This window comes from Ambystoma mexicanum, chromosome 14 (genome assembly GCF_040938575.1).
Source record: "Ambystoma mexicanum isolate Mex_15411 chromosome 14, UKY_AmexF1_1, whole genome shotgun sequence".
Taxonomy (NCBI): Eukaryota; Metazoa; Chordata; class Amphibia; order Caudata; family Ambystomatidae; genus Ambystoma; species Ambystoma mexicanum.
Genome location: NC_090940.1, coordinates 614,336,467 through 614,361,513, shown reverse-complemented (window position 1 = coordinate 614,361,513; position 25,047 = coordinate 614,336,467). Strand labels below are relative to the sequence as shown.

At 50.3% G+C, this 25,047-nt stretch overlaps 1 protein-coding gene across 2 annotated transcripts in view; it reads left to right on the top strand.

Annotated features, from left to right (window-relative positions):
• Positions 1-25,047, top strand: part of ESRRB (estrogen related receptor beta) — a 305,163-nt gene that overhangs the window by 270,472 nt on the left and 9,644 nt on the right. For both annotated transcript variants that reach the window (XM_069638025.1, XM_069638024.1), the window contains exon 6: positions 12,811-13,080. In XM_069638025.1, the coding sequence (XP_069494126.1) occupies positions 12,811-13,080 (270 nt within the window). The remainder of the gene's footprint in view (positions 1-12,810; positions 13,081-25,047) is intronic.

Sequence of the window (25,047 nt, the reverse complement as noted above, 5' to 3'; positions counted from 1 at the left end):
ACCATTGCCATTCAAACACCCCTCCAAATGTGCAACTCAAAGCAGCCATTTCCAGTCAAACCATCTCACCAGATGTCTAAGGCAATGCCGCCATTTCCATTGCAAGCCATCTCACAGAAGTCCATTTGAATGCAGTCATTTCCATTCAAGCCATCTCAACAAAAGCCCAACACAGTGCAGCCACTTCAGTGCAACCCATCTCACCAGAAGTCGAACTCAATGCTGCCATTTCCATTCAAACCATCTCACCAGAAGTCCAACTCAATGCTGCCATTTCCATTCAAACCATCTCACCAGAAGTCCAACTCAATGCTCCATTTCCATTCAAACTATCTCACCAAATGTCCAACTCAATGCCGCCATTTCTATTCAAACCATCTCACCAGAAGTCCAACTCAATGCAGCCATTTGCAATCAAACCACCTCGCCACAAGCCCAACTCAGTGCAGCCACTTCAGTGCAAGCCATCTCACCAGAAGTCCAACTCAATGCCGCCATTTCCATTCAAACCATCTCACCAGAAGTCCAACTCAATGCAGCCATTTCCAATCAAACCACCTCACCAGAAGTCCAGGTCAATGCAGCCACTTCAGTGCAAGCCATCTCACTGCAAGCCCAACTCAATGCAGTCACTTCAGTGCAAGCATCTCACTGCAAGCCCAACTCAATACAGTCACTTCAGTGCAAGCCATCTCCCTGCAAGCCCAACTCAATGCCGCCATTTCCATTCAAACCATCTCACCAGAAGTCCAAGTCAATGCAGCCACTTCAGTGCAAGCCATCTCACTGCAAGCCCAACTCAATGCAGTCACTTCAGTGCAAGCATCTCACTGCAAGCCTAACTCAATGCAGTCACTTCAGTGCAAGCCATCTCACTGCAACCCCAACTCAATGCTACCATTTCCATTCAAACCATCTCACCAGAAGTCCAAGTCAATGCAGCCACTTCAGTGCAAGCCATCTCACTGCAAGCCCAACTCAATGCAGTCACTTCAGTGCAAGCCATCTCACTGCAAGACCAACTCAATGCAGTCACTTCAGTGCAAGCCATCTCACTGCAAGCCCAACTCAATGCAGTCACTTCAGTGCAAGCATCTCACTGCAAGCACAACTCAATGCAGTCACTTCAGTGCAAGCATCTCACTGCAAGCCCAACTCAATGCAGTCACTTCAGTGCAAGCCATCTCCCTGCAAGCCCAACTCAATGCCGCCATTTCCATTCAAACCATCTCACCAGAAGTCCAAGTCAATGCAGCCACTTCAGTGCAAGCCATCTCACTGCAAGCCCAACTCAATGCAGTCACTTCAGTGCAAGCCATCTCACTGCAAGACCAACTCAATGCAGTCACTTCAGTGCAAGCCATCTCACTGCAAGACCAACTCAATGCAGTCACTTCAGTGCAAGCCATCTCCCTGCAAGCCCAACTCAATGTCGCCATTTCCATTCAAACCATCTCACCAGAAGTCCAAGTCAATGCAGCCACTTCAGTGCAAGCCATCTCACTGCAAGCCCAACTCAATGCAGTCACTTCAGTGCAAGCATCTCACTGCAAGCCCAACTCAATGCAGTCACTTCAGTGCAAGCCATCTCACTGCAAGCCCAACTCAATGCCGCCATTTCCATTCAAACCATCTCACCAGATGTCCAACTCAATGCTGCCATTACCATTCAAGCTGTCCACCAGAAGTGCAACTCAATGCCACCATTTCCTTTCAAACACCCCTCCAAATGTGCAACTCAAAGCAGCCATTTCCAGTCAAACCATCTCACCAGATGTCTAAGTCAATGCCGCCATTTCTATTGCAAGCCATCTCACCAGAAGTCCAATTGAATGCAGTCATTTCCATTCAAGCCATCTCAACAAAAGCCCAACACAGTGCAGCCACTTCAGTGCAAGCCATCTCAATGCAAGCCCAACTCAATGCGGCCAATTCCATTCAAACCATCTCACCAGAAGTCCAAGTCAATGCAGCCACTTCAGTGCAAGCAATCTCACTGCAAGCCCAACTCAATGCAGTCACTTTAGTGCAAGCATCTCACTGCAAGCCCAACTGAATGCAGTAATTTGCAATCAAACCGCCTCGCCACAAGCCCAACTCAGTGCAGCCACTTCAGTGCAAGCCATCAAGCCAAACTGAATGCAGTCATTTGCAATCAAACCGCCTCGCCACAAGCCCAACTCAATGCAGTCACTTCAGTGCAAGCCATCTCACTGCAAGCCCAAATCAATGCAGCCACTTCAATGCAAGCCATCTCACTGCAAGCCCAACTCAGTGCAGCCACTTCCATACAAACCATCTCACCAGATGTCCAACTCAATGCTGCCATTACCATTCAAGCTGTCCACCAGAAGTGCAACTCAATGCCACCATTGCCATTCAAACACCCCTCCAAATGTGCAACTCAAAGCAGCCATTTCCAGTCAAACCATCTCACCAGATGTCTAAGTCAATGCCGCCATTTCCATTGCAAGCCATCTCACCAGAAGTCCAACTGAATGCAGTCATTTCCATTCAAGCCATCTCAACAAAAGCCCAACACAGTGCAGCCACTTCAGTGCAACCCATCTCACCAGAAGTCGAACTCAATGCTGCCATTTCCATTCAAACCATCTCACCAGAAGTCCAACTCAATGCTGCCATTTCCATTCAAACCATCTCACCAGAAGTCCAACTCAATGCTGCCATTTCCATTCAAACCATCTCACCAAATGTCCAACTCAATGCCACCATTTCTATTCAAACCATCTCACCAGAAGTCCAACTCAATGCAGCCATTTGCAATCAAACCACCTCGCCACAAGCCCAACTCAGTGCAGCCACTTCAGTGCAAGCCATCTCACCAGAAGTCCAACTCAATGCCGCCATTTCTATTCAAACCATCTCACCAGAAGTCCAACTCAATGCAGCCATTTCCAATCAAACCATCTCACCAGAAGTCCAAGTCAATGCAGCCACTTCAGTGCAAGCCATCTCACTGCAAGCCCAACTCAATGCAGTCACTTCAGTGCAAGCATCTCACTGAAAGCCCAACTCAATGCAGTCACTTCAGTGCAAGCATCTCACTGCAAGCCCAACTCAATGCAGTCACTTCAGTGCAAGCCATCTCCCTGCAAGCCCAACTCAATGCCGCCATTTCCATTGAAACCATCTCACCAGAAGTCCAAGTCAATGCAGCCACTTCAGTGCAAGCCATCTCACTGCAAGCCCAACTCAATGCAGTCACTTCAGTGCAAGCATCTCACTGCAAGCCCAACTCAATGCAGTCACTTCAGTGCAAGCCATCTCACTGCAAGCCCAACTCAAAGCCACCATTTCCATTCAAACCATCTCACCAAAAGTCCAAGTCAATGCAGCCACTTCAGTGCAAGCCATCTCACTGCAAGCCCAACTCAATGCAGTCACTTCAGTGCAAGCCATCTCACTGCAAGACCAACTCAATGCAGTCACTTCAGTGCAAGCCATCTCACTGCAAGCCCAACTCAATGCAGTCACTTCAGTGCAAGCCATCTCACTGCAAGACCAACTCAATGCAGTCACTTCAGTGCAAGCCATCTCACTGCAAGACCAGCTCAATGCAGTCACTTCAGTGCAAGCATCTCACTGCAAGACCAACTCAATGCAGTCACTTCAGTGCAAGCATCTCACTGCAAGACCAACTCAATGCAGTCACTTCAGTGCAAGCCATCTCACTGCAAGCCCAACTCAATGCCACCATTTCCATTCAAACCATCTCACCAGAAGTCCAAGTCAATGCAGCCACTTCAGTGCAAGCCATCTCACTGCAAGCCCAACTCAATGCAGTCACTTCAGTGCAAGCCATCTCACTGCAAGACCAACTCAATGCAGTCACTTCAGTGCAAGCCATCTCACTGCAAGCCCAACTCAATGCAGTCACTTCAGTGCAAGCCATTTCACTGCAAGACCAACTCAATGCAGTCACTTCAGTGCAAGCCATCTCACTGCAAGACCAACTCAATGCAGTCACTTCAGTGCAAGCATCTCACTGCAAGACCAACTCAATGCAGTCACTTCAGTGCAAGCATCTCCCTGCAAGCCCAACTCAATGCCGCCATTTCCATTCAAACCATCTCACCAGAAGTCCAAGTCAATGCAGCCACTTCAGTGCAAGCCATCTCACTGCAAGCCCAACTCAATGCAGTCACTTCAGTGCAAGTATCTCACTGCAAGCCCAACTCAATGCAGTCACTTCAGTGCAAGCCATCTCACTGCAAGCCCAACTCAATGCCGCCATTTCCATTCAAACCATCTCACCAGAAGTCCAACTCAATGCAGCCACTTCAGTGCAAGCCATCTCACTGCAAGCCCAACTGAATGCAGTCACTTTAGTGCAAGCATCTCACTGCAAGCCCAACTGAATGCAGTAATTTGCAATCAAACCGCCTCGCCACAAGCCCAACTCAGTGCAGCCACTTCAGTGCAAGCCATCAAGCCCAACTGAATGCAGTCACTTCAGTGCAAGCCATCTCACTGCAAGCCCAACTCAATGCAGCCACTTCAATGCAGGCCATCTCACTGCAAGCCCAACTCAGTGCAGCCACTTCCATTCAAACCATCTCACCAGATGTCCAACTCAATGCTGCCATTACCATTCAAGCTGTCCACCAGAAGTGCAACTCAATGCCACCATTGCCATTCAAACACCCCTCCAAATGTGCAACTCAAAGCAGCCATTTCCAGTCAAACCATCTCACCAGATGTCTAAGTCAATGCCGCCATTTCCATTGCAAGCCATCTCACCAGAAGTCCAATTGAATGCAGTCATTTCCATTCAAGCCATCTCAACAAAAGCCCAACACAGTGCAGCCACTTCAGTGCAACCCATCTCACCAGAAGACAAACTCAATGCTGCCATTTCCATTCAAACCATCTCACCAGAAGTCCAACTCAATGCTGCCATTTCCATTCAAACCATCTCACCAAATGTCCAACTCAATGCCGCCATTTCTATTCAAACCATCTCACCAGAAGTCCAACTCAATGCCGCCATTTCCATTCAAACCATCTCACCAGAAGTCCAACTCAATGCAGCCACTTCAGTGCAAGCCATCTCACTGCAAGCCCAACTCAATGCAGTCACTTTAGTGCAAGCATCTCACTGCAAGCCCAACTGAATGCAGTAATTTGCAATCAAACCGCCTCGCCACAAGCCCAACTCAGTGCAGCCACTTCAGTGCAAGCCATCAAGTCCAACTGAATGCAGTCACTTCAGTGCAAGCCATCTCACTGCAAGCCCAACTCAATGCAGCCACTTCAATGCAAGCCATCTCACTGCAAGCCCAACTCAGTGCAGCCACTTCCAGTCAAACCATCTCTCCAGATGTCTAAGTCAATGCCGCCATTTCCATTGCAAGCCATCTCACCAGAAGTCCAATTGAATGCAGTCATTTCCATTCAAGCCATCTCAACAAAAGCCCAACACAGTGCAGCCACTTCAGTGCAACCAATCTCACCAGAAGTCCAACTCAATGCCGCCATTTCCATTCAAACCATCTCACCAGAAGTCCAACTCAATGCAGCCATTTCCAATCAAACCATCTCACCAGAAGTCCAAGTCAATGCAGCCACTTCTGTGCAAGCCATCTCACTGCAAGCCCAACTCAATGCAGTCACTTCAGTGCAAGCATCTCACTGCAAGCCCAACTCAATGCAGTCACTTCAGTGCAAGCATCTCACTGCAAGCTCAACTCAATGCCGTCACTTCAGTGCAAGCCATCTCCCTGCAAGCCCACTCAATGCCGCCATTTCCATTCAAACCATCTCACCAGAAGTCCAAGTCAATGCAGCCACTACAGTGCAAGCCATCTCACTGCAAGCCCAACTCAATGCAGTCACTTCAGTGCAAGCATCTCACTGCAAGCCCAACTGAATGCAGTCACTTCAGTGCAAGCCATCTCACTGCAAGCCCAACTCAATGCCGCCATTTCCATTTAAACCATCTCACCAGAAGTCCAAGTCAATGCAGCCACTTCAGTGCAAGCCATCTCACTGCAAGCCCAACTCAATGCAGTCACTTCAGTGCAAGCCATCTCACTGCAAGACCAACTCAATGCAGTCACTTCAGTGCAAGCCATCTCACTGCAAGACCAACTCAATGCAGTCACTTCAGTGCAAGCCATCTCACTGCAAGACCAACTCAATGCAGTCACTTCAGTGCAAGCCATCTCACTGCAAGCCCAATTCGATGCCGCCATTTCCATTCAAACCATCTCACCAGAAGTCCAAGTCAATGCAGCCACTTCAGTGCAAGCCATCTTACTGCAAGCCCAACTCAATGCAGTCACTTCAGTGCAAGCCATCTCACTGCAAGACCAACTCAATGCAGTCACTTCAGTGCAAGCCATCTCACTGCAAGTCCAACTCAATGCAGTCACCTCAATGCAAGCCATCTCACTGCAAGCCCAACTCAATGCCGCCATTTCCATTCAAACCATCTCACCAGAAGTCCAAGTCACTGCAGCCACTTCAGTGGAAGCTATCTCACTGCAAGCCCAACTCAATGCAGTCACTTCAGTGCAAGCATCTCACTGCAAGCCCAACTCAATGCAGGCACTTCAGTGCAAGCATCTCACTGCAAGCCCAACTCAATGCAGTCACTTCAGTGCAAGCCATCTCCCTGCAAGCCCAACTCAATGCTGCCATTTCCATTGAAACCATCTCACCAGAAGTCCAAGTCAATGCAGCCACTTCAGTGCAAGCCATCTCACTGCAAGCCCAACTCAATGCAGTCACTTCAGTGCAAGCATCTCACTGCAAGCCCAACTCAATGCAGTCACTTCAGTGCAAGCCATCTCACTGCAAGCCCAACTCAATTCCGCCATTTCCATTCAAACCATCTCACCAGAAGTCCAAGTCAATGCAGCCACTTCAGTGCAAGCCATCTCACTGCAAGCCCAACTGAATGCAGTCACTTTAGTGCAAGCATCTCACTGCAAGCCCAACTGAATGCAGTAATTTGCAATCAAACCGCCTCGCCACAAGCCCAACTCAGTGCAGCCACTTCAGTGCAAGCCATCAAGCCCAACTGAATGCAGTCATTTGCAATCAAACCGCCTCGCCACAAGCCCAACTCAATGCAGTCACTTCAGTGCAAGCCATCTCACTGCAAGCCCAACTCAATGCAGCCACTTCAATGCAAGCCATCTCACTGCAAGCCCAACTCAGTGCAGCCACTTCCATTCAAACCATCTCACCAGATGTCCAACTCAATGCTGCCATTACCATTCAAGCTGTCCACCAGAAGTGCAACTCAATGCCACCATTGCCATTCAAACATCCCTCCAAATGTGCAACTCAAAGCAGCCATTTCCAGTCAAACCATCTCACCAGATGTCTAAGTCAATGCCGCCATTTCCATTGCAAGCCATCTCACCAGAAGTCCAATTGAATGCAGTCATTTCCATTCAAGCCATCTCAACAAAAGCCCAACACAGTGCAGCCACTTCAGTGCAACCCATCTCACCAGAAGTCGAACTCAATGCTGCCATTTCCATTCAAACCATCTCACCAGAAGTCCAACTCAATGCTGCCATTTCCATTCAAACCATCTCACCAAATGTTCAACTCAATGCCGCCATTTCTATTCAAACCATCTCACCAGAAGTCGAACTCAATGCTGCCATTTCCATTCAAACCATCTCACCAGAAGTCCAACTCAATGCTGCCATTTCCATTCAAACCATCTCACCAAATGTTCAACTCAATGCCGCCATTTCTATTCAAACCATCTCACCAGAAGTCCAACTCTATGCAGCCATTTGCAATCAAACCACCTCGCCACAAGCCCAACTCAGTGCACCCACTTCAGTGCAAGCCATCTCACCAGAAGTCCAACTCAATGCCGCCATTTCCATTCAAACCATCTCACCAGAAGTCCAACTCAATGCAGCCATTTCCAATCAAACCATCTCACCAGAAGTCCCACTTAATGCCGCCATTTCCATTCAAGCCATCTCACCCAAAATCCCAGTTAATGCCGCCATTTCCATTCAAGCCATCTCACCAGAAGTCCAACTTAATGCCGTCATTTCCATTCAAGCCATCTCATCAGAAGTCCAACTTAATGCCGCCATTTCCATTCAAGCCATTTCACCAGAAGTCCAACTTAATGCCGCCATTTCCATTCAAGCCTTCTCACCAGAAGTCTAGTTCAATGCCGCCATTTCCAGTCAAACCACCTAACCAGAAGTCCATCTCAATGCCGCCATTTCCATTCAAACCATCTCATCAGAAGTCCAATTTAATGCTGCCATTTCCATTCAGACCATCTCACCAGATGTCCAACTCAATCCTGCCATTCCCATTTAAACCATCTCACCTTATGTCCAGCTCAATGCCGCCACTTCCATTCAACCATTTCACCACAAGTCCAACTCAATGCCGCCATTTCCATTCAAATCATCTCACCAGAAGTCCAACTCAATGCCACCATTTCCATTCAAACCATCCCACCAAAGGTCCAACTCAATGCCGCCATTTCCATTCAAGCCAACTCACCACAAGACCAACTCAATGCTGCCATTTCAATGCAAGTAATCTCACTGCAAGACAACAAAGGCCCTTTAATTCAAGTCATCTCACTGCAAGCCTAATTTAATGCAGTAATTTCAATGCAAGCCATCTCATGACAAGCCCAACTTAATGCCGCTGCTGTAAAGACTGGGTGGGTGTCTGTACTTCTGCTCTCTATATGGTAGAGGAGAGGCACAGAGGATCCCAGCCAAGATTCTCTATTATTGGTACGTGGTTGAGCAATCAGGGCCTAGCTTCTCAGGAGGTGATGCAGGCTGGTTCTTAAGTACAGTGTAGTCCCCAAGCACCCACAAAGGAATGTCCGCAAACTGTATTAGTTAAAACACTATCGTTATATAATTAATATTCAAGGTTATATACAATATCACGATAACTCACTTTGTACTCAGTTATCTATAATGGCAAATATACAGTTCTACGTGGTACCACAATTACTATTAGATCTCTTTAAAGTGCATCAACTGGACGGTTAAATGTCACACAAATCAGTTCGTAAGGGAAACCAACTATAGATAAAAGAGGAAAGCAGTTGGTTAGAACAATTGGCAGGATACTGGCCCCTACCGTTAGACACAGTTCTGTGTGGAGATCCCCCCACCTGGGCAATCTGTAAAATAAAGATATATCACAAGCTCAGTCCATATATTGTTCACACGAAACTTTCCAATAGTTCTGCAACCCAAAAGTACCTGGCGTTGTAGCGTTCCTCGTCGGGGAATCAATGGCCCTTCTTGAGTGCCCTCCCTTTAAGGCAGGAGTCACGGGTCGTCAAACGTCTGACAGAGAACAGGGTGAGCTACGACGGTGAAGTGGCCGCTTCTCTCCTAGCAGTGCTCATTGACAGGGATGCGTAAACGTCCTGCAAGGAAGAGGCGTGTGTGACACCTCGATGTCGATAGTTCTGGACTGCAAAGAGTTTGAAGAACTGTGGCCCAGCAAAGGCGTCGAGTCGTTGGCGCCTGTGTGGTCTTTGGGTGGTGGGAAACCCACCGGCGGATGCTCCTCGGCATGTCGACGGCCTGGCCTTCTGCAGCGGGATCAGACGGGCGATGATGCACATGAGAGCGTCCTTGGATCAAGAGTTCTTAGGCAACGGGAGCACAGCGACTCCGGTCGGCGACGGCAGTCATCGGCGGTGGCGGACAACAGTCCAGGTGCTTCTCTTTGGGATTTCGCGGCAGTCCCCATCTCCGGTCGGCAGCCTGTCGTAGGTCTGTCTACCAGGGAGCTTTGGCAAAGATCAGCTGGTGCACGATGGTCTCTTGTAGTTCGAACAGAGGGCGCCTTACTAGGTCCTCTCTGGGTCAGTCCTTGGAGACACAGCAGCTTTCAGATTGATGAAGGAGAGCACCAGCAATTCTTCTCTTCCACCACGGCTTCAAGGTCAAGCGTCAGTTTCACTCCAGTTACTCTTTGTAGTTTGGACTTCAGCTCTGAACACTTCTGAACACGATTCCTAGCAGTGAGTGGTCTCCAGATATACTGTTGATCTCCCATTCATTCCGCTGGGTCACACTTAAGCATCCAATCACTATGAAGGGCATTCAGCAGTCTGTCAGCCAATCAGGTGCACGATGCATTAAGGACATTCTTCTCCATCCAGACACTCACAACACAGACTGTGGATTCGGACAAGTACCACGCCACTCAACACTAGACACTGCATTCATACCAGTTTCGGGCAGGGCTGTCTCAGTCACTGTGCCAAACACCAGAAACCAGACATCCACAACAAGAAGTACATATTCGTCACACACTCCATTCACCTAGGTCCCACCCAAAGGCGTACCCACAAGACATGGTTGTTGGGAAGGCTCCAGCCAGTCTGGTCAGCACTTCCCCACACTACCATATATGGAACTTCCACCCAACAGCCAGTCAGGGGGAAGGGACAGAGTCAGGGCTTCTCGGGACTTCGGGAAGATCAAGGTAACAGGCGATGGAAGGCAAGAGGGCACGGGGGCCATCTTGTCTCCATCAGGAATCTACTGATTCCAATGACAGGGCCTGGGCATCCCAAAATGGAGGATGCTCAGGGCACCAGTCAATTCAGCACAGAGCTGCCACCAGCCCGTACCCTGCTCTGTGGTCCACACACAGGTACCCAAAAACATACCCTAGGGGCACAGGGTTGTGCCCCCACCCATGGGTGCCATAAGGGTATCCCATGGGTCTGTTCACCAAAACCAAAATAGAGAGCTGCACCGCCAGGAGTCCCACATGAAGTCCTGCGTGGAAAACACAACAGAACACATGATAAAAGGCAGTAAAGGACAAGGATACGGCGGCCCTGTCCCTCCGATGCATTTCCAGCATCACAGTCACCTCAGTGCAATTCCAATTAAATACAGCCATCTCAATGCATGTTCTACTAAATGCAGCCAAGTCAATGCAAGTCCAACTCAGTGCAGCCATTTCAGTGCAAGCCATCTCACTGCAAGCCCAGCTCAGGCAGCTATTTCAATGCAAGCCATCGCACTGCAAGCCCAGCTCAGGCATCAGTTTCAATATCCCCATAACCATCTCACTGCAAGCCCAGCTCAGGCAGCTGTTTCAATATCCCCATCACCATCTCACTGCAAGGCCAGCTCAGGCAGCTGTTTCAATATCCCCATCACCATCTCACTGCAAGGCCAGCTCAGGCAGCTGTTTCAATATCCCCATCACCATCTCACTGCAAGGCCAGCTCAGGCAGCTGTTTCAATATCCCCATGACCATCTCGCTTCAAGCCCAGCTCAGGCATCTATTTCAATAACCCCACGACCATCTCACTGCAAGCCCAGCTCAGGCAGCTGTTTCAATATGTCTCACTGCAAGTCCAGCTCAGGCAGCTGTTTCAATATCCCCATGACCATCTCACTGCAAGCCCGTCTCAGGCAGCTGTTTCAATATCCCCATGACCATCTCACTGCAAGCCCGTCTCAGGCAGCTGTTTCAATATCCCCATGACCATTTCTCATGTCTCTCTCTTTCCTGTTTCTCAGTTATCCTCTCCCCATTTGACCAACACTTATGTCTACTTCTAACCCTCTATCCTGTTGCTATCTCCAGTCTCCTTGTGAATCTCTCTCCAGTCTCCCTCTGACCCTCTCTCCTCCCCCAAACCACTCCCCCAACCCTCTCTCCTGTCTTAGCCAGTCCTGCTCTGCAGTCTCCCCTGACCCTCTTCCCGGTTCCCCGGATCCTTTTTCCAGTCTCCCCTGCGCTCACCCTCTCTCCTGTCTCTTGTTCTCAACCATTGTCTCCAGACTTCCAATGACCCTCTTCTGTCTCTATCTCTTTCAAACACTCTAAAAAATCTCCCCTGACCATCACTCCTGTCTCCTCAACCCTTTCCCCCGAGTGCTCTCGACCTTTCTCCTATCTCCTCAAATCTTTCTCTAGTCTCCCCTCCCCCTCTCTCTTGTCTCCCCTTTTCAACTGCTCTGCCCAGTCTCCTGTCATGCTCTCTCCTGTCACCCAAACTAACTCTCCATTCTCCTGTCATGCTCTCTCATGTCCCCCAGACTCCCTCACCAGTCTCCTTTCATGCTCTCTGCTGTCCCCAGACTCTCTCTCCAGTCTCCTGTCATGCTCTCTGCTGTTCCCCAGACTCTCTCTCCTGTCTCCTGTCTCCTGGCATGCTCTCTCCTGCCCCCTAGACTCTCTCTCTCCAGTTTCCGGCCATCCTCTCCCCTGTCCCCAAGACTCTATCTCCAGTGTCCTGTCATCCTATTCACTGTCCCCCAGGCTCCCTCTTCTGTCATGCTCTCTCCTGCCCCCCAGACTCCCTCTCTCCAGCCTCCTGTCATCCTCTCCCCTGTCCCACAGACTCCCTCTACTGTCATGCTCTCACCTTTCCCCCAGACTCCCTCTCCTGTCATGCTCTCTCCTGTCCCCCAGACTCCCTCTTCTGTCGCCTGTCATGCTCCCTCATGCCCCAGACTCTCTCTCCAGTCTCCTGCCATACTTTCTCCTGTTCCCCAGACTCTCTCCCAAATCTCCTGTGTCCTGTCATGCTCTTTCCTGCTCCCCAGACTCTCCTCTCATGCTCTCCCCTGCCCCCAGACTCCCTCTCCAGTCTCCTGTTATGCTCTCTCCTGTCCCCCAGACTCCCTCTCTTGTCTCCTGTCATGCTCTCTCCTGCCCCCCGACTCCCTCTCCTGTCTCCTGCCATGCTCTCTCCTGCTCCCCACACTCTCTCTCTTGTCATGCTATCTCCTGCCCTCCAGACTCTCTGCCAGTCTCCCCCTGACTCCTCTCTGCTTTCTCCCCAGGATTCTCTAATCTTTCCCTGGGGGACCAGATGAGCCTCCTGCAGAGTGCCTGGATGGAAATCCTGATCCTGGGCATCGTGTACCGCTCGCTGCCCTACGAGGACGAGCTGGTCTATGCGGAGGACTACATCATGGACGAGGAGCACTCTCGCCTGACCGGCCTGCTCGAGCTCTACCTGGCCATCCTCCAGCTGGTGCGCAGGTACAAGAAGCTGAGAGTGGAGAAGGAGGAGTTCGTCACACTCAAAGCGCTCGCCCTCACCAATTCAGGTACGAAGGCACACACTCGGGCAACTACGTGCAGACTCACATCTGTGTGCACTCAGGTAGCCAAACAAATACTCAGGTAACCACATACTGACATTAACAGACACCTCCTTTGGAAACTGCACACACACTCAGAAATCCACATAGGAACAAGTCAAGCAACCCAATGCCTACAAGGATGTGACCTTATTGTGCATTTGCTTTCACTGTGCATCTGTATGCCTTCATAGTAGTTTTAAAACCCAAAGAGATTTGTTTAGTGTCGCAGATGGGTAAAATAGAGCTACAGCTCAGCCTTTTTTGCTCAACATGTTTTGTAACAATTTCTATATTGTCAGATTGGTATACTATGTGGTTTGCGTACTTCACAACTCATCTCTATGAAACCGAGTATTATTTTACCCGAAACTTGCCCAATGCTCACACCACCAGAACCGTACTCCCACACAAGGTGGAGTCCCAGCGCATTATTTGTTTTCCACTTCCATCACTACAGGTAACCATACAATATTAAATAACTAGGTGTGCACACACAGGTAGACAGGTAACCACTTCCACACTTAGGGAAGAACTCAAGTTATGTTAACATATCTTTATATTATGCCCGTATCAGCACAACCCAGTAACACATACGCACTGCACTCAGGTCATCACTCACATAATTACACAAACACTAAAACACAAGGCAAGTAACCCCATTTGCACTCAAGTGACTGATCACACTCTTCCATAGTCATGCAAACACTAAGGGCCCAATTCAGGGAATATTTGCCTGGTTCAAAGTGAATTTGACTGCTGAAAAGTGACTTTGCACTGCCGACACAAACCCTAATTCATGGAACCGTGCAAAGCCTGCACAAAGACATTTTGAACTGCATAAACGACTATGCGCTGACTTCGCCTGGACCTTGCATGCCAAAAATACACCAGGGATGTCATTTCACCAAAATGCCAGGGGTAGTGGAAGTGACATCACGCGACCATTGACCCCCTGATGACATCACGGGAAGTGATGTCATTTGACCCCACCCCGAAGTGACATCGCGGGAAGCGATGGAACACGACCTTTCACCCGTTGACAAAACAGGAAGTGGCATCACATAGCATTTTACACTACAAAAAGTATGGTTACAATATCACTATAATGTGATGTACATTTCATACAAGAATGGATCGCCATATGTATCGTTAAGATCAGTGTGTATAGGCCCATATTACCAAATTACTGTGAATGCAAGCAGAGGCCCATGACCAAATGATAATGATGTGTTATAATATAGCACTTACGCTTAAGCGCTTTATATAGAACAAATATACATACAATATCACCCAACCTGTGTTGGTACTCATTTATCGACCCCCAGAAGGATGACAGGATGAATTGAGGCGTTTAAGAACAGACGGAATTAGTGACTCACCCCTGAAGTGTACCTGAAATAAACCTTTAATGAGTCTAGCAATTATTGTATAGAATTCCAGAAAGACACATTTTTTGGCATTCCTATCCTTTCTTATTTAGGGTCAGTGCTGAAAGTGTTAGACTTGTGGCACTCCTGTTCTTATTTTTCTTATATTTTTTTAAGGGGCCTAAACAAGAAAGCCAGCCACTCCAGAAGTAAAGAAGCACAAAATGCTGGCCACAGCCCAGGAGCTTGCATTACTACAAAAAAAAAAGAAAATGAAAAACTTTTTTTTTAGAGATCGCGAGGGAGACCACAGAGGTTGCAGTTGCGACCTCTGACGACCCCTAAATAACGTCCCTGAAATACACTTTGCACGGTTCCATGAATCAGGGTTTGTGTCGGCAGTGCAAACTCACTTTTCAGCAGTGCAAAGTCACTTTGAACCAGGCAAATATTCCATGAATCGCACCCTTAGCCACTCAAGTAACTACTTGCACACTCAAGAAACTATTTGCACCCCTTCTTAAGCGCATGCATTCTTAGCTAGCCACCCACACGCACACACAATATATGCACACACTTGCGTATCCACCCACTCAGCTAGCTACACTCTCAGGCGAGCACATGTATTCTCAGGTAACTGCTCGCACACTCAGATTAGTTCTTCCATATACAGATAAACAATTAAGCGGCCATGTAACCACTTCTCCGTTCCAGTAACCCGCCATGCTTCTGTAACCACTAAAATACGTCAGGGAATCCGCCCTCTTTCAACTAAGAGCTTGCACATTGGGCCTCCTCAACCAGAAGGAACACACGTGCTGCTACCAGTTGCGGATGTGCTCTGCTGTGCACTGATTTCAGCATCTGGAGGAATGGCTGTCACTGATTTCAGCACTGGCAGCATTGGGTGCAAACACACACACTCGGGTGCACTTCTGCATCCAGAGGTATACATTCTTACTACACACTTAGGCAATCCCCGTTTACCAGGTTTATTGGTTATGGTAATGTTTATTTATATAGCGCCTATGCACAAGGCAAGTGTTTCAAAGCGCTCGATTAAAAGTTCCTGTTGGCCCAGTGGCCTTTAGAGCGTGAACGTTACCAATATCATAGTTATGGAGAGTACAAATATTCAGGGTTTTGTGACAACCGATCAAACAAAAATTGGCAAAGCAAATCATTGTGGCTATGGGGCAGGCATGGGATAGCATTTACCAGACATGGCCATAATGGTACTGCTTGACTACAAGATGGCAACTTGTGAGCACTTGGGCATATAAAGTCCATGCCTGGTAAGTTCCTATCGAATACCTGTTCACAAGACACTTCTGTTGGCTTTACCACTGCTTGTTATTCACATGACTTCAGTGCAAGGAACATATATGAGGACACACCTATTGCTTGTAAATCAAGTGGATGAGGGCACACTGTTAAAACATGTATATTACATCAGAAGACATGCTTTTTAAAAAAAAATATAAGAGGGTTGATGGAAATTCCAGAGCACCAGTACAGTGTGCAGGTTCCTGGGAGGAAAACGGATTAGTTTAAATGGCATGAGTTTAAGGGGGGTCTGGAGGGGCTGGGGGTGGGGGGGTGCAGCTACGATGGGCTATTCGAATCTCGAGAGTGATTAGACATTACTAATAGTACAGCAATTGTAATAAGCGACATGGCTGTTATATCCGCCCTACGTCCCGCAGCGCGGTGACGTAGGGCCGTTTAATAAAAGCCCCGCCCCCGGCAGTGGGACGCAGTTCCGGGCAAACCCAGCACAGCGTGTGGGTGTCTTTTGTCCGCGCTCCGACTGATGCCGCGCCCCAGGCCGCGCGGCCTCCTGGACCGGTGCCAGCCCCACGTGCGGGGTCCTCCGGAGCACCGGCATACAACAATGGCGACGAGGAAGTGAGCGAGCAACCACGCGCTCGAGAACAATTCACACGCGGATGCCCCACGGACGTCCCGTACGAATTTTTGGACACCCGGTGGGGGCCACCGAGACCACGTGACCCCCACCCCAAAAAAAAAAAAAAAAAATTCTCTCTCACACCCTATCCTAAGGGGGTCAGGAATTTTTTTTCTCTTCTTCGCTATTTCTCCTGCATGGCGCACATGCCTAGGCGCCCATCGGTCAGCGCACAAGTGCCAGGGGGCACGTTCACCACGAAAGAACATTCCTCAATGCAAAGTGCAGACGAACCCATAAGGCAGGACAACATCAGACCAGCTCAACAGCACAAACAACAAACCGAGGGTACGTGACACCATGGCGGCTGGGTCATCAACTCCTGGACCCTCCACGCCGTCCAGGATCGCGGCAAACCTGTCGATGGCATCGCCACCACCCCGCACGCAGGGCAGTTCGTCGACGCTGGTCCAACCCTTCGACCCATTCACCGACCCATCGTCCAGTGGACCCAGATGGCAGTTATGGCTACAAAAGTTCGAGATGGCCATGGAATGCAAGGACATCACGTCATCCAGAAAGATGAAAGCTCATCTACTCCTCAGTGTGGGCGACGAGGTGCTACGCATCTTCAACTCCCTGAATGTTGATGATGGCCAAGACGCATACCTGAGTGCAAAGGACGCTTTAACGGCACATTTTCTCCCGCAACTAAATCCAGACTATGAGACTTTCATTTTTTGCACGACCATCCAAGCCACTGATGAGACTCTAGACGCCTACCACACGAGGCTGAGGAAACTGGCCATGTCGTGTGAGTTCACGAACACTGAGAGGGAGATCAGAAGACAAATCATAAATGGCATACATTCGGAGAAGCTGAGGCGACTCATACTCAGTGAGAAAGGCATCCCTCTACAACGCATCCTGGAACTGGGTCGACAGAGGGAGCTTGCCCACTCCAAGGCCGCCAACATGGAAGCAACACTACAGAAACTGCAGCCGTCCCTCTCCACAGCGATGGTCGCCCAGATCTCCGACAGACAATTTACGAGAGGTGAAAGTGGCGGCAGCCACACCCAGAACAGGTGGCAACCTCAAGTACCAGGACCCACAGAATGTGGGTGGTGTGGTGGTCAAAGACACGGAAGGCGAAACTGCCCGGCGCAAGGCACCACGTGCGGAGCGTGCGGCAGGAAGGATCACTACGCGAAAGTGTGTAGATCAGCGAACACGCCACTGCAGCCCCCACAAGGCTCTCAGGAAAAGGGGTCACCGAAAAAAAGAAGCAAGCCAGCGCAAGGAGGGTTGCAGTAGTCAACTCCTCGACGGAAGAGGAAGGGGATGATCTCTCGGCCCTACGGCAAACGGCAGGCACGGAGAGCGAAGGAAAGGGCCAAAAGGTATACCTGGTATCTACACTGAACCAGGGGCCAGCACCACCGCAAAGAACCGCCAGGCGACGAAAATGCACGGTCACCATCCAAGGCCAGTACGTACAGATGACTATTGATACGGGAGCCTCGGTAAACGTCATGCCAACCAGTGTGTTCCAAACCCTTACACCACCACCTGAGCTCAAATCCACAGACACTCGGCTGTTTGCCTACGGCAGCCGGAGACCCCTGCCAGTCATCGGGAGGTTCCGCACCACCCTTGCGCATGGCAAACAGAAGGTGTGGTCAAAGATATATGTCGTGAAGGCGGGAATCGAAAGCCTACTGAGCGGAGATGCGGCTGAAGACTTGGGCGTGGTCAAATTCATCTGCCACATTGACAATGCAGCCGAAGTCGAGAACTTTCTCAGGCAACACCCCAAGCTACAGAAAGGGATAGGCTGTCTCAAGGGAAAGACTATCAAACTACACATTGATCAATCAGTGCAACCACGTGCGGTGAGACACCGGAGGACACCGTTCCACATGAGGGAACAGGTAGAGAAAGAGTTAAGGTCACTGGAAGCTGCCGGCATCATTGAAGAGGTCACGGGACCAACGCCGTGGGTCTCCCCGATGGTGGTCACCAGGAAGCCCAAACAGCCCGGAAAAGTCTGGATCTGTATTGACATGCGCCTGCCCAATGCGGCCATAAAAAGGGAACGACACATAACACCAACAATCGATGAAATCATCACCGACCTCACTGGGTCATGTGTGTTCTCGAAGGTAGACCTAAAGGCGGGGTACCACCAACTCAAGCTCCACAGAGAGTCGCGCTACATTACCACTTTCTCAACCCACCTAGGTCTGAGGAGGTACAAACGCCTGAGCTTCGGCATCTCATCGGCCGCGGAAGTCTTTCAACAGACCATCCAGGAGGTCATCAGAGGCATACCAGGGGTATTGAACGTGTGCGATGATATCCTAATACATGTACCTGACACCAAGGAACACATCACGAGACTCAAGACACTCCTGGGCAGGCTGGAAGAAGCCGGACTCACAATCCATCGAGAGAAGTGCGAGTTCCTAAAATCGGAAATAACCTTCTTCGGGTACAAGTTTGACCGCACCGGCATCTCACCTGATCCCCAAAAAGTGGCGGACATCCAAGCTGCTAGTCCCCCAGCGCCCCCACCGAAGTACGCAGCTTTCTGGGAATGGCCACCTACTGTGGCAGATTCATTCGAAACCTAGCAACCCTATCTGAACCGCTACGGGAACTAACAAAGGTCAGCACCAAGTGGGACTGGGGGCAGGAATGCCAGGAAGCCTTTGAGAGCATTAAAGACTCCCTGTCGACTGATACCAAGATGGCCTACTACGACGCGCACCTCCCGACAGAACTATTTGTGGATGCCAGCCCAGTAGGATTTGGAGCAATCCTGATGCAGGTCACAAAAGAGGGCGATAAAATACTGATCGCATATGCATCCAGGGCACTCACAGCAACGCAACAAAGGTACTCCCACATAGAGAAGGAAACCATTGCCGTACTATGGGGGTGTCGACACTTCCACATGTACCTGTATGGGCGCAAGTTCACGGCAATCACTGACCACAAGCCCCTACTACCAATCTTCATCGGGTCATCGCCGCACCCACCAGCCAGAATCACCAAGTGGCTGCTACACCTCCAGCAATATGATTCCGAACTCGTCTATCAGCCGGGCAGTGGCAACCCGGCAGACTTCCTTTCGAGACACCCACGACCAGCCACTCAGCAGGAAGTTCTGATCGCCGAAGAAACGGAGGAACACATTTGTCAAGTGGTTCGCACCATGAGGCCCAAAGCGGTAAACATTGAGGACATTGCAACAGAAACCCAGAATGACCCCTGTTGCGACCTGGTAAAAGATGCCATCATGTCAGGCAACTGGAAGGAATTCATGACGCACACCCGCAACAGAACCGGGGGGGCTAGGGAGTTCCTATCCGGCATGTTCACGGTTCGACAAGACCTCTCAATCACCGAAGGAGGGCTCCTGCTAAGGGGAGATCGCATCATCATACCCCCAAGTTTGCAAGACAGGATAGTAGCCCTAGCGCATGAAGGACACCAAGGTCTCGCAAGAACAAAGGCCCGGGTCAGACACAGGGTGTGGTTCCCTCACATCGACGATCGAGTCGAAGGCTTAGTGAACACATGTTTGCCCTGCCAAATAACGAGTGGGCCCCCAGATCCAGAACCGATTCTGTCGGCCGAGTGCGGCCGGGCACGATGGGAAGCGATCAGTATTGAGTTTTGTAAAATCAGAGAGGGTCTACATCTACTGGTGGCAATCGATGATCACTCACGCTATCCAGAGGTCGAGATACTGGAGTCCACCGCCACGGAAGTGGTCATCCCGGTGATAGAAAAGATGTTTGCCACTCATGGTCTGCCCACGACCATCAAGAGTGACAATGGACCCCCGTTCACAGGGGAAGAGTTCAAGCAATATCTACAGGAACTGGACATCAAATACCACCACATCATGCCGAGGTGGCCACAAGCCAATGGGGACGTCGAGCGGTTTATGAGGACCATCAATAAGGTGCTCAGAGTATCAAGGGCAAACGCCAGCCCGTGGAAGATCGACGGATACCGGTTCCTGCGGAACTATCGGGTCACCCCACACAGCACCACGGGCATACCACCTGCTGACCTCATGTTTGGAACCATCATCAAATCGTCGATTCCCCATCACCCAAGCAGGACCCCCGATGACGTCGATAATGCACGCATGGAAATGAGGAGAACACGTGCCAATGCTCACATGAGTGCCAAAAGAAGAGCAAGGCTGTCCGACCATCGAGTGGGTGACCAAGTCATCATGTTGCGAAACCCCACGAAGTCCAAGCTAGACACCAGGTACGAGGAACTGCCATGGACTGTCAGCAACCGGCGCGGGACCATGATAGCTGTGACCCGGGGACGTCGGAAAGTGACAAGGAATGCCTCCTGGTTCAAGACCGTGCCCTGCACTCTCTGGACGGATTGCGAGGGGCCTCAAGACGACGACAACTTACAACAAGACAGCGAAGAGCTGGCGCAAGACCCAGAGGATGAAGCCGCATGGGACCGCAGCTGGCAACCAGAGAGCCTGCCCAGCAGTGGGGACATATGCAGTGAAGGTGAGCAGATTCACGAGCCGAGCGGGGACAGCCCCCAGGGGAAGCGGTATGGTCTGAGAACCAACACGAGGCCGCCCGCGAGGCTGAATGACTATGTATGCTGAGCAGGACACCGTCGCCAGGCATCCCACACAAGGGGGAGCTGGTACAGTGTGAAGAGAGAACTGTGTCAGGAGGTTGAAGTTGAGTATGTTGATTGTGTTGATGTTAAGTTTATTTGAAATAAAGGAGGAATGTTATATCCGCCCTACGTCCCGCAGCGCGGTGAAGTAGGGCCGTTTAATAAAAGCCCCGCCCCCAGGAGTGAGAGGCAGTTCCGGCCAAACCCAGCACAGCGTGTGGGTGTTTTTTGTCCGCTCCGACTGATGCCGCGCCCCAGGCCGCGCGGCCTCCTGGACCGGTGCCAGCCCCACGTGCGGGGTCCTCCGGAGCACCGGCATACAACAATGGCAGTGGGATAGCGTCCAGCCGATGGCCCCAGCCTGCAGGCAGACATTTGGATCCGGGTCGGGCACGTTCTGCACCGCGCTCGGTGGAGACTGTTCGACCGGTTACTGGGGGGGTCTGCGACCCACGGCTCTGCGATTGCGCTGAACTACAACTCCCGGCAGCCGCAGCGAGTGTGCTAATTGGAGGAGTGCTGCGGCAGTCGTAGTGCAACTTGCACGCCTCTGACACCCGAGGTAACACTGCATCTGGGTGAGGCTTCTTTACGTGGGCCCGCTGCTGCCTGCATGCGGCTACACAGCACCTGCATCTCCGGCTGGCACGTGTGCACGGAGGAGGTACGCCATGGCGGACCTCGCGCGAGCCCTTTCAGCTGAGTTTCCCTTTTGCGAACCCAGCCCCCGCAGGGAGTTTGCTGAGTCAGTATTTTGCATGAGAGACCCCATTATTAGATGCTTAGGACTTTCTGTACGTGTTCCCAAGAGCGGGGATGTCCTCTCTAGACTTCCTGGTTTTCCTTTGTTTTTGGGGCAGGGGAAGTCGGTGGGAGAAGGGATGAGCACCACTAAGTTGGGAAACGATACACAACTGTTCTCTGTCTATAGCGCCAAGATGCCCCTGTGTAGGGTTGAAAGAGTGCTCTACAAACACACCTGCTATGTTATGTCAGTTGGCCTCTTGAGAAGGGCTTTTGCCCCCTGTTCTTTGTGGTGGACATGTTAGCACCCACATTGGGACCCCCCCCAGCAGTGCCGGAACAGGGCGATGTGAGTGACGATTTGAGATTCCTGCAACACTGGGGGTGGGGGGGGGGAGGCATATCTGCCAAATGCAGCTCCCTCCTCTTCACCCCCTGCACAATCGCCATTTTTTTTGCTTTTTGTACTGTATGTCTCCGTTGGCGCCATTATCTCTCCGGTCCTGTCTGCGGCGCCTTACAAATAAGTATAAATAAATAAATAAAGTCTCTGTGAAAGACATGCACCCAAGTGGCTCTCCTTCCATAATGAGGAGAAGGGATTCCCTGGTCTCCGGGACTCAGAGCAGGTCTGTAGGGGTCTCTGCACCCCCTCTGGGGGCTACAGGAGCGGTATTGTCACTGCCGATGCCGCCGCCCCCTCCCCTCCTCGACTCTTGGTTGTGGGACGGTTGGATGGAAGGTTCCCAGGTGGGCTGTTGGTGTTTCTGTCCAGAACTTGCTGAATAATCGGAATCTGTGGTTGTTTTCAGAAGTTCAAGCCACCTGGGTTCCCTCGCAATTCCCAGCCATCATCCGAATGAGGTCAGAGCTGGGCAGAAAAAGTCACTAAAAAGATAGGCCTGAAAAAAACAAAAAGAACTGCCCTTGATGGCCCAAGATCACTTTGCAACATGGAGCAAGTTCCAAAAGTGGGGTTCAAATACGCTGAGGGGTCTTACGCCCACAGACCTTTACATGACCTATAGGGTTGGCAGATGCTGCTTCTAGGAACATCACAAGAATGTAGCAAGGGTCCCATTAATTTCCCCATAGGTGAAAAAGTGCGTCCTTTCAACAGCACTGCAGGTGTGAGAGATACAGCGGAGCGAAATATAATTCAGTGGAAAAACTTCAGTTCCCAGAGAGCTAAGTTGAAACAGCTCAACACAACAAAACTCTTGAATTCAGTGTAAAAATGCGCGTAATGGTGGCACATGGACCCTTAATGGGGGTGAAGTAGCCACAGCGCCCCGCCACTGCCAAGCCCCAGTGGCTACTTTGGATGGCTGAGCAGGGCTGGCACGTGTGGCTGGTGTTGCTTGCCATTGGTAGAGGCCATGGACAGTACCCCACGTACCCACTATAGGGGGGTTGAGTGGCCACCGGGCCTTGCCACAAGCCAGTCACTGCCTTGCCTGCCTTGGCAAAGCCTGGGACATGGCAATGTGGTGGCAGGCCCCAACGGTCCTCTCTGTGCTCTGTGTCCAGTGATGTCATTGATGATGTCATTATAGGTGTCATAGATGAAGTCATCTGTGATGCAGTCAGTGTGCCTGTGGGCTGTGGAATGAGTGAAGGTGGATATATATATATATATATATATATATATATATATATATATATATATATATATATATATATATATATATATATGGAACTCTGGATTAATACAAAAACAACATCTGTGAAAATCAATTTTCCTTATTTTAAATCCTCAGATCCATAGACAAGGAGCAGGATGCACAATGCGATATACATACACAGAACTTTGCCCCCCCCCCCTTAACGAACCCTCAGCAGCCTTCGCAGGATCAGTCTGACGGGGCCATATACTTTCTCTGCAAAGTATCGTGAGGATTCGTCCAGGGAGGGCGAAGTTATAAGCCGCCCAAAAAGTGCTCTTCCTATGAGTTGAGCAACTTAACCATAACTACACGGCCGCTACCGCAGGCCTTGTAATATGCATATATATATATATATATATCTCATAACAACCTGCAATATTCATATCAAACCCTGCAAATAATCTCCTTATTTCCTTATTACTGTACAGTACAGACATCAGTACTCACCTGTACTAAGAATACAAGATCGCTGTTTCAACTGTGACAACTTATTATTGTTGCTTTGTGGCATCACAATGTCTACTGATTGCGCCATCAGACAGCAACATTCCAGCTGCCCCTGGGGCAGTTAATTAAACCTGTGGCCAGCTGTTTAGGACCCTTTCTTCTCATACAACAGTCTGTGTAAATTAGCATGCATTAACAGATAAGCAACTGTGTACGGTCGTGTGCTTATCGTGTGCACGGCTGGATGTAGCCCGTGGCCCAAATAGGGCCCAGCTAGACAGGGCCACATATGTGTCCCCTAAGGTAATATAGAAACGAAGAAACAGACCCCAGGGTGCCTAAATACAATATTCTATTCAGGGTTGTATTGTGTGTTGCGCTTTGTAAATACTTGCATGGACCCATTCAGCCCACCAGGGGGCTGGATTCAATGTTGGGAAAAAAGAAGGAAGAAGAAGAAAGCCTGACCTCTCGTGCCCAAGAACGGGCTGGGCAGAGGAGAAAGATTCCAAGGAAAATCCATTAGAGAGTGGTTGAAAGAAGAACAAGAGAGAAGCAAAGAGTGAATGAGAAAAGATAAACTGCACCTTTGAGCGGCCCCAGGGCCAATACATTGCCGCAGGCCCAGGCTGTATGCCCGGACCCAGCGCCACAGTGACTGTTAACCCGCCCAGAGGCCAGACTGGATGGAACCCTCCTTAAAGGCCCCGGGACGCGTGCGGCGTGAGACACGGGGCGCAGAACAAAGAGCCGCCCAGTCTGGGCCCAAACCTGGCAACCCGGCCATAACCCTTGTTGGCGAAGTGGGCGCTGAAGAAAAGTCCTCCCGGGGTGCGTCTACCAGGCGGTCCAGGAGGTGAAGGTGCAGTGAAGTCCAGGTGGAGAGTAAGTCCTGGGCTGCCATGTCGGACAGTCCGAGTGAAGCAGGGAGCTCCAGAAGATCAGTGGCACACCACCTGTGTCCTTTCAACAGCAAGAAGAGAGGGGCAGGGCCATGAGGCCTCAGGTGTACCGCATTCATGGCGGTTAATGATGGGCGAGTCCATGGAAACGCGGATGCTGCGGTGGCTGCGGTGAAGAACAAATTGTGCCGGGGCAATGCAGCAATCCTGGGTGATCT